Source organism: Aptenodytes forsteri, unplaced genomic scaffold (assembly GCF_000699145.1).
Source record: "Aptenodytes forsteri isolate BGI_AS27 unplaced genomic scaffold, ASM69914v1 Scaffold319, whole genome shotgun sequence".
Taxonomy (NCBI): domain Eukaryota; kingdom Metazoa; phylum Chordata; class Aves; order Sphenisciformes; family Spheniscidae; genus Aptenodytes; species Aptenodytes forsteri.
The window spans coordinates 236,019-245,726 of NW_008794715.1; the positions used below are offsets into that span (position 1 = coordinate 236,019).

The 9,708-nt window shown below is 37.5% G+C and overlaps 1 protein-coding gene across 1 annotated transcript in view; it reads right to left on the reverse strand.

The window, feature by feature from the left end:
- NVL (nuclear VCP-like) overlaps positions 1-9,708 on the reverse strand; it is a 38,572-nt gene that overhangs the window by 13,758 nt on the left and 15,106 nt on the right. The window contains exons 13-17 of the mRNA XM_009273837.2: positions 8,598-8,816; positions 7,858-7,962; positions 6,996-7,058; positions 5,464-5,583; positions 3,516-3,615 (exon numbers count right to left, since the gene is read on the reverse strand). Of these exons, the coding sequence (XP_009272112.1) occupies positions 3,516-3,615; positions 5,464-5,583; positions 6,996-7,058; positions 7,858-7,962; positions 8,598-8,816 (607 nt within the window). The remainder of the gene's footprint in view (positions 1-3,515; positions 3,616-5,463; positions 5,584-6,995; positions 7,059-7,857; positions 7,963-8,597; positions 8,817-9,708) is intronic.

The window sequence follows — 9,708 nt, forward strand, 5'->3', positions numbered from 1 at the left end:
GATGGCTGAACACCTGCCTGCCCATGGGAAGTAGTGAATGAATTCCTTGTTTTGCTTTGCTTGCATGCGTGGCTTTTGCTTTCCCTATTAAACTGTCTTTATCTCAACCCACGAGTTTTTCTCACTTTTACCCTTCTGATTCTCTCCCCCATCCCACTGGGGGGGAGTGAGCGAGCGGCTGCATGGTGCTCAGTTGCCGACTGAGATTAAACCACGACAGAGACTACAATGCTGACAACATACCCTAACAGTATGAACAGTAACAGCAACCAACTATAAAAGCTACCATGCACGCAACCACTCTAAAAAAGAAGCATCTTGAAAAACCATTTTGTCTCCTATTAAATTATACTGACATGGATTAAAAAAAGATGAGATCTCACACTTCACAATACTGGCCCAGTGGAAGATTTCAAGAAGTTCAGCTGGGACACACATATTATTTAGATTTATATTACACAACGCCCCAGCATCCCTATTCAACGTAACTATGACAGAAAAATCTTTCATACAAATGTCAGACTTATAAGCAAAAGACCTTTTCAGGCACCACAACTTTTATTGTTTGCGGGAATCATTTAAATATACTAGCCAGTATAAGCTATGGTTCTCCTACAAGTCTCTGCTTGGACATTTCATTCTTCGGGTGGTAAGTGTGCTTTACTAGCATAGACTTCACTGCTCTCTACCTGCAGTGTGTTCCTATTAAGTACTCAGACCATACTAGCAAAATTTAATTTGGTGAACACTGCACCTCTTCCTAAGCCCCATAAACAGTGAATAAACTACACAAGAGAGAAATCAGTTTCCCCAATTTAACCACAACTTCAGTAAAAGTTGTTCTGATAAAAGCTGCATCAATTGGAAACGATAGATTTCTTCACACTGACAAATGCAGATATCACAGCAAAAGTTTGCAGTCTAAACCTATCCAAAGTGTTATTCATACACACAGCTGATATCCTTCTGAAGCAGGAGATCCATCCTACCCAAACTGCACAGGTAATTGCCTCCTCTAGCAAAAGTTGGATGTGCCAAGCTTTGCCATTCAGAAAAAAATATTTTATCTTGTTGGCAAAACAACTCCTTTATCAAGATACAATTCATTTCCATTTACAGAATTTGCAGATACATTTATACCCTTCAATTTGATTATTATATTTGTTATCCCTGCCTTTGCATTTTCTTCATGTTTGGCATTTTTACATCAAATTCACTTTTTTCATCAGTGTCATTAGCTAGTAATACACCACTGAGTTCATGCCTTACAAATTTCCCAGCTTCCCTCAAATATTAGTTCAACCCTCGTTACTCAGGAAAGTTTTGTAATTTTAACTATTCTGGTATAGTAAAACAGTACATCTACCACTGCAGCTGAACAAGGCAACAGTGAGTTTTTAAAACTGAAAAAAAATAAATAAATCCCCAAACCATTACAGAGGTACTTTATACCAACATTATGGTAAAACTGCATCCAGTATAAGGCTTATAAAGGGATGGATTAACAATTGCACAGATGTCTATTTCATATATGCATGAAAATGAGACCCATGAGCAAGTACTGAATCAGTGTAAGTCTAAACCTAGCAAAACCGGGAATTAGGACAAACCTACCACACACAAGTATTCATATCTCGAAATTAACATCTGAGCAACATTGACTCTAAACTGGCCCTTGTAAAGCTACTAAACTACTTGCACTCAGCTGCCTCTACGAGAGGAGTCATTAGCTCAGACCAGTGCCACGTACACACACTGGCCCTAAAAGTATTTGCCCCACGTATACCTGTGGTAGAGCTGGGGTGGCACTGCAGGAAGTCGAGTTGGATGTTTCCTCAACTTCAAAAGTGTTGGAATTCACAGCCCAAGCTACCAGAGATAATGAGTTTACTGTCATCAGCAATTAGAGATGAAGCCCTTGAGAAACACTAACAAATAAGGCTGCTTGTTACAAATACTTGCACTAGCGTAACTAATTTAGTGAGAGATCTCTTTCCTAAGGCAACATGATGACACTAGTACTAACACCCTTGGTACATCCAGTACCTATATATAGATGTGCTACATTGTATAACCTTATTCTCTTTTCTATATTGGATTAGACAGGTCAGAATCATCCAGCTCACCTCAGGAAAAGTTACCACTTTAAATCAAAGAATTTCTACAAGCAGATATAGATTTAAGCATCTACTGCTCATACTTCACCATATAGAAGGCTTGATGCAATGGTCATGGTGCAAAGAATTCAAGAGGCAGGAAAATTTTCCTCAAAATCTTTGAATTTTTTTGACCATTGGAAAAAACCAAAACCACCTCATAGTTGGTTATTTTAGGTGATTTCAGACCAAGTTTTCCTTAATCTATAGGACCCAAGCAATCTGTCAAACATTTTAACTTTCTCATCTTCCAATTTATATCCAAAAGTAGCTATGCTACTATTTTTCCCTGTTGAGCCATTTCTCATCACAATTCTACATCTTGTCCTGACTTAATACACACATATATGTATGAAACAACTAACTGTGTCTTGTCATTACCAGTAATTTGCCAAATATGTGCTCTGGGCGCAAAGGTTCTTTCCAAGATTCTAGTACCTACACCAGTATGGTTTTACCAAGATAGACTAGTAACCTTGTATTTAATTTCAGTTGCAATATTCAGAAAAATGTTCATAACCCAGGAAGTGCAACATCTTCATGCCTATGTTTTTTTCTATACTGACAGCAAATTACTTTACTTCTAACTCTCAGCATCTAGATGGAGTTCAAATTCAGGAAGAGACAAGTTTCTTGCTATGTATAAAACACAATACTTCTCCATAATACAAAAAAAAAAAAAGGGCAGAAATTTGGTTGTAAAACACATGATGTTTGTAAAGCAGATGACCGTGTTTAGCTTATTTAATAAGAAGATGCTGCAGGAATCGCAAAGGCTACCAAAAATTGAAGGGCCAGCACGGGAGCACAGACAGTAGTCAATATCAAAGCTTGACAGAACATGAGGGAACAGCACAGTAAGTTCAGGCTGAGGGAACCAAGTTTGGAACATGAAGCCCAGGAAGTAAGAGATAAGCAAACGGAAAAATGATTTAACATGACACAGATGTGTCAAGGGAAAAAGAATTAAAAATAGCAGAAAACTGTAAGGTTGCTTTGAATAGAAAACCAATGCAAGCAGCAAAAAATATACAATTTATGTTTTAGTTCTCTTTTGTTCTTTTATGTTCCAAGGAGATAATCCAAAGTCCAATTAAGTCAAAGGTCTTTCAAAGCATTTTACAGCAATGGCATCAGGTGCTAATTAAGACACATTTTAAAGATATTGCTTCATCTCACACTGTCACAGGAATGTGGAACAGACTAATTGATAAGAAAAGGTTTGGATTTGAGGAGACATTGTAATTTTAAGTACAGAACAAGTTTAGCTATAGAATTCAAACATGTAAGAACGCATGATATCATTAGAAGAGACCAATGACGCTTGATTTCTCTAGTTTATTATTTTTGGGTCCTTACCTGGCCTGTTTGTGGCAGCCATAATGAAAACCTGACGACGATTCTCCAGACCATCCATCTCTGTGAGCAACTGGTTAACTACTCGGACACTGGCTCCTGACTTTAAAAGGAGAAATTTGTCAACAAAATTGAGGAAACAGTGGGAATGTGAATATTTCAAAGTAAAAGAAACAAGAGATCTACTAGCTCCCTGCCCTGAAATACTATTCAAAGAAAAAGTTTCTTTTTCACACTTTTAATGTAGCTGCATTCTGAATTTCTACTATCATAATCTTAGCTTGTTTCCACCCCAAATTCATGCTACCTATACACCCACCACACATTTTAGCATGTGGCAAACCTTTTCTTTCCCATTAAAGATGGGGACTCACTTAAAGTAGTACATATAGATGGGAGAATGATTAGTATAAATATCTATCTCAACAACAACACCCAAAACTTCTCAATATTCAGGCTTGGGGGAGGGAGTTCTCCAAATATTTAAACCTCTGAAACAATACTTTCAGCAGCTGAGCTACTCATAGTTAAACGTTAACTCCATAGTACTGACATCCTATAACCAAACTCAATAGCTTAATCTGAATTTCGTTCTAGAGTTGGGGGGGGGCAGAGAGAGCGCACGCGCACAGGAGCTGGAGAACAAGGGTTCAGTTATGCAGTAAAACCGCTTGATGATTTTCAAGAACGTTGTTCTAAGTGTTACTGTTTTATTTTAAACATACTCTAATTATCTGTAGGTGGATTTATATTTTTGTATGTGCTGAAAATGCACATGGGGTATTTGGTGTTTCCATTGGCTTTTCGAGACCTGAGTTTCAATTATGAATCCCAAGGATTGTCACCAGTATTACAGCCTGAGTCAGTCACCAGTCTCCTGCCCAGACAGTACCTCTACATGGTTAAAGGAGGCTGTGAAGAGCAGGAGTGGGCTTCTAGGCACCAAGTTGCTGCCTGCTGCTGCCACCACAGAAGTGAAATATAGTGAGGCCAAAGCACACTTGCTCCCCCTCCTTGGCTACCAATCTACACCTACTGTGGTACCTAGTACTGGACACCTTCTTTTACAGCTCTGTGGGAACCACCACCTCAGGACATTCAAGAAGTCAAGTCTGAACTTTTCAGCTTAGCTATCTTTCATAGGAAGTGAAGTATGCAAATTCAGAAGACAAGGTACAATTCAAAAACAGTTGATGAAACTTCCTCTCTCTTACAGACTGGAACTACAGTCTTTCTGTGAAAGTCACTGATGGCAATATCTGAACAGCGCTGTGCTCAACTTGTCTGTTGAAAGAAAGCATCTTTTCTTTCAGCCATCAACATACATGCACCAGTACAGTATCATAAGACAGATGCACTTCCTCTGCATAAAAAACAGAGCAGCTTTCCTTCCAACACACTAACAGTTTGTGCTAGGAAAATAACCCCCCCAAAAGCAGAAGTCAATTCTAGGTGTAGGTAGTTCTTATTCCAAAACAAAAAAATCAAGACAGAGAAAACTTCATGGGTGGAACAGCTCTGAAGTCTAATGCATTCCACTTACGCTCCCGCCTCAAATATTTCCATGACCCAGTTCACACTGTTCAAATCAATACATACTTCATGTGAGCATTATAGCTGCATGCAGGTATCATGATTTGGCCATAAATTAAACACGATATTAAACTGCACTCCATCTTTTCCTACGGCTCTACACAGCCAAGTTGGTGGATATACACATATTCTCTGGATTTTATTTTCCATATATACATAGATACTAAAAAAAAAAAGCATTAAGCTTTATAAAATTTGACCAACATATTTTTCCTCAAAAGTGAGAAAGCCTATCGGGTTGTTTTTCTTGGGAGATACTGAATATAGCACCCTTCCAGGTACTAGTGTTGCTAGCACAATGCCACAAAAGCTGCAACTGAGATAATTTATTTATGGAGATATTTTAAGAGGGACTCACTTCACGGTCAGATCTCCGAGGGCACAAAGCATCAACTTCATCAAAAAATATAACACAAGGGGCTGAATTCCTGGCACGCTGGAATACCTGACGTACAGCACGTTCACTTTCACCAACATACTAAAACAAATGACAAATCACAGCAAAACAATGTAAGACATGATGATTTTGCTTGGGAAAAAAAAAAAAAATCAGTTTTAAACACTATTTGAGGTGCTTTGCAAGGGGGAAGTGCAACCTGCTAACCAGTTTACTTCTGATAGCAGTCGTTATCTCTATTTCCTTAGTGATGAAGATTTATATAGGAACTAGTTGTCACTAGCTCACATTTGACGGTTTGCAGTACATTCAGAGTTTAATAGAATTCCTACTTTCTGGGGAATAAATCTAACTTGCCATCATCCTGCTGATGAGAATTAACAAATACAATCTTCATTAAGGACCTTGTTGTTCTTCAGCTGTTCATAAACAAACCCAGTGAGCAATGCGAACACAATGAACATCTGAAGTTCATATAGTAGTTGCCTGAATATGGGGGGGTGGCAGTAGGGAAGTGAAAAGTAAGCCAGAATTTCACTTTGAATGGCAAATTGCAGGGGCCGGGGCTGCCAAGTTGTAAATGCAAACACTTCATTTTTTCCAAACGTGTTTTGATACAATTTATGTCTTAACACAATCTCTGAATCACAGCCAGACATTTTCTCTTTATTCCACAAGGAAGTAGGACTCCTCATTAACTTGTATTATACTTCCTGGCTGTATCAGTACTTGAAGTACCCATAAAAAAAAGTTTGGAAAAAGAATAATCAAATCCAGTATTTTGGTTTTAGCTTCCACGTTATTGATAAACAGGTTACTGCCGTGGTCTTCTGAGATGTGGGCTGCAGCCACCTTGCTCAGTTCAACACATTCTCCTAACTCTAAAAGTTATATCACAGTTATATCACAACTAAAGTTATAATCACAACACTTCGAAGTCCAGTGCTTCAAAAACTCAGACTACAGAACTTTTATCTGTTAACATTTAAAATCTTTAAAAAAAAAAAAAAAATCACTTTGATCAACTTAAAAAAACCCACATTGCTTTCCAAGGTTTCAAACTTCCATTAAGAAGCTAAAATGACTAGCAAAACACATTTCTGAACTTGAAAGTTGAAAGTTTTATTCTGCTTAGTAGAAGCTTCTGATTTGCAGTTACTGATCAGCAATTGTTCTCACTGTAGATCTGAATTTTTGTTCTTTTTCCTGATCTACAAAAAAGCAATGATGCATCTAGTTGGTCATTTAGAAATCCTACTTCAGTCAAGAAGGCTCCATCTGCCAGGTAATTTAAACCAAGACATACTTAAACTAGCCAGATAGTTCTTTTTTGTTTTCACATGAACCACCTCACTGCTAAAACTTTAAGCAGAGGTTAAATGAGGCAACTTCAGTTGCACCAGTATCAGTTGTGTAATTATCAGGAATTTTGCTTGCCCCATGCTTTGGACAAGAATTCCATAAATAACAAAAGCACAATGATTAGTGCATACCATATTTAGCAGTTCAGGACCTTTCACAGATATGAAGTTCAGTCCGGACTCATTTGCCACGGCCTATCAAAAAGGGAAAGACAGACGTATATATAAGCCACACATTTTTCATGTTTTCTTTGGTTCTGTCCATGGAGCAATAAACAAACTTAAGGGAAGGAGCATAGTTATCAACAGTTTGTAAAATACAGAAAACAGTACAAAGTATAATTACACGCAATTAAGAGTGGGAGGGGGAATTTAGCAAGGTGTTCTCTCTCTTTAATAAGGCAGTGTTCCAGATTCACACCCCACCCCCTTCCCGCATATTAGCTGAAGAATTCTCAATAATTAGCGGGAGTTAAGAAGAGATATTCAACTACATAAGAGCATTTGAAGACAAAAGATGAGTGACAGTCTGGAAACTTGCATGATTATCTGCATTTACATGGGGAGGCCATAAGAACTGAAATGCTCGAGGAGAAGAAAAATAAAAGTATTTTCAGTAAGGTAAATATAACAAATAAAAATACATAAATATAATAGAGGATAGATTACTTCCAAATATATAATTTAGTTACAGTGAAATATTCCATAGAAGTGGTTATCTAATAGAGTTTCTTCCCATCTTTGCTGTTTTCTTCATAACCAACTTCATTCTTTCAAGTTTTGCAGTAATTCCCTCTCAATTCAAGCCAAATCGTAACTTCATGACAAGAAAATCAAATAACTTTAGCACAGAGGCCCAAATTTAATTTTCTGATGAGAAGTGGTGCAGAAGCCCAACTTCTGGCAGTACCACCCAGACTCAGTCATTCCTACAAAAACATCCACTTCAAGAAGATTCTCCAGTATTTCTAAACATGTTTAGAAAACGTGTTACCTTAGCTAACAGTGTTTTGCCACACCCAGGAGGCCCTGCAAGCAGCACACCAGCTGGAGTAGTCAGGCCCAGAGCTTTAAACTGCTCTGGGTTTCGCACAGGTGCCTATAAAATAAATTATCATAATTATCTGTGACAAAAAGCTAACATGAAACTTTTCATTTCAGTTACAGTTGGATGAAAAATCATTCATAAGCAAGTTCTTTATTCCAATTCTTTATAGGCTAAAAGAATAAACAGTGGATCAGCATCTTATTATCTTGCACTGATAAGTACCCCAAAACTGGAGAATCATTATTCAGAGGCAAAGATTTTATTTACCTAGTTCTCATCTTAAGGTGCTAGTGTTAAGTATCCCTCTGACTGGCAGCAAGACTGCTAACCTTCCAGCTAAGTAGTCTCCAATTCTTTGTGTGGCAGTTGTGTAACTAAGGTCATTGGTACAAAGCTTTTAGAATACTTAAGATTCAGCAATAATGAACATACTGAACACTGAAGGCATGAATACAATAAGTGAAATGTTGAATACATGCACCAGACTTGTAACAAATTTGAAAGCAAATTACAGAAGTATCACTATTTTAAATGAAGATGTTGCAAAATTTCTTCTTTGTAGCATGTTAGAACTCATGGGCAGCACATTATACCTTAAATAAATATTAAAAAACAAAAGAAGCATAGTTTTATTTCCTGCATAGGGGAAGCACAAAAAAGTCTTTGAAAGGAAGGTTGAGACATACCAATATTGCCATAGTCAGCTCCTCCCGAACATCTTCCAGGGCTCCGATATCTGCCCATGTCACATCAGGAATTGTGACAAAGCCTTCTCTCTTGGCAGAGGGTTGCACTGATGACAGTGCAACAATAAAATCATTCATCTCAATGCACAGCTTCTGCAGCTGCTCCTCAGGCAAGGGGTCTTGCTTCTTCAGCAAATCCAGAAGTCTCTGCAATTCATCCTTAGGGTACATGGAAAGGGAGAGGGAAAGATTATGCACTGGATTAGATTTTAAGAACCATTTTTAAGGGCTTTTTCAAAGCAATACTTTCTTCAACTGTAATATTAATTACTATAAAACAAATTATTATGTACAATACACATAAAATATGTAAAATAACATTAAAAATTGACATTAATGATAAAAATATTTCAGGAAAGCATTACATACATTTAATGCTTGTGAAAGCACTGAACTGACAGACTACAATCTTGATTTAGATACTACAGAAACAGAGCTAGCACATGTATTTTGTCTTCAAATTTTCCTACTGCTTCTCCCACACTGATTAGGAGAAAGTTCTTTCCATGCTGAAATTTCCAAAATATGTATTAATTATACGTATTAATTCTGGTTTTAGTAAGAAATTGCTCTCAAGAGAAAGTGAACAGCTCTGCTGAACAGCACAATTTCAGCAATTTGCAGAATAGTCAGTTACATATAAACCTTTAAAACTCTTAACACACACTTTTAGATTATACACTTTTATTTAACATAACCTGATTTCAAGTCATCAACTCATTTCCTCAGGCTGATTAGACCTGGTTTTGTAACCAGGCCCCGATAAAGTTTGGGAAAACAGAATAGAGATACAGGGTAATGCTTTTCAACACTGTCCCATCTTGCAGACCACAGCGCCCCAGGCAGGTACGTTCCAATTTCCCCAATCAGTTCCTTATTGGGGAAACTATCTGAGCAAATACTTGATCAAAGAACTTTATACCTTCACAACATAAATACATCCCAGTTCTAATACGGAAAGGCAGTATCAAAGCAAACTGATACTGCACCACAAGTAAAACTATACCGGGATTTTCATTATAAGATGGAGGGAGGGGGGAAAAAAAAAAAA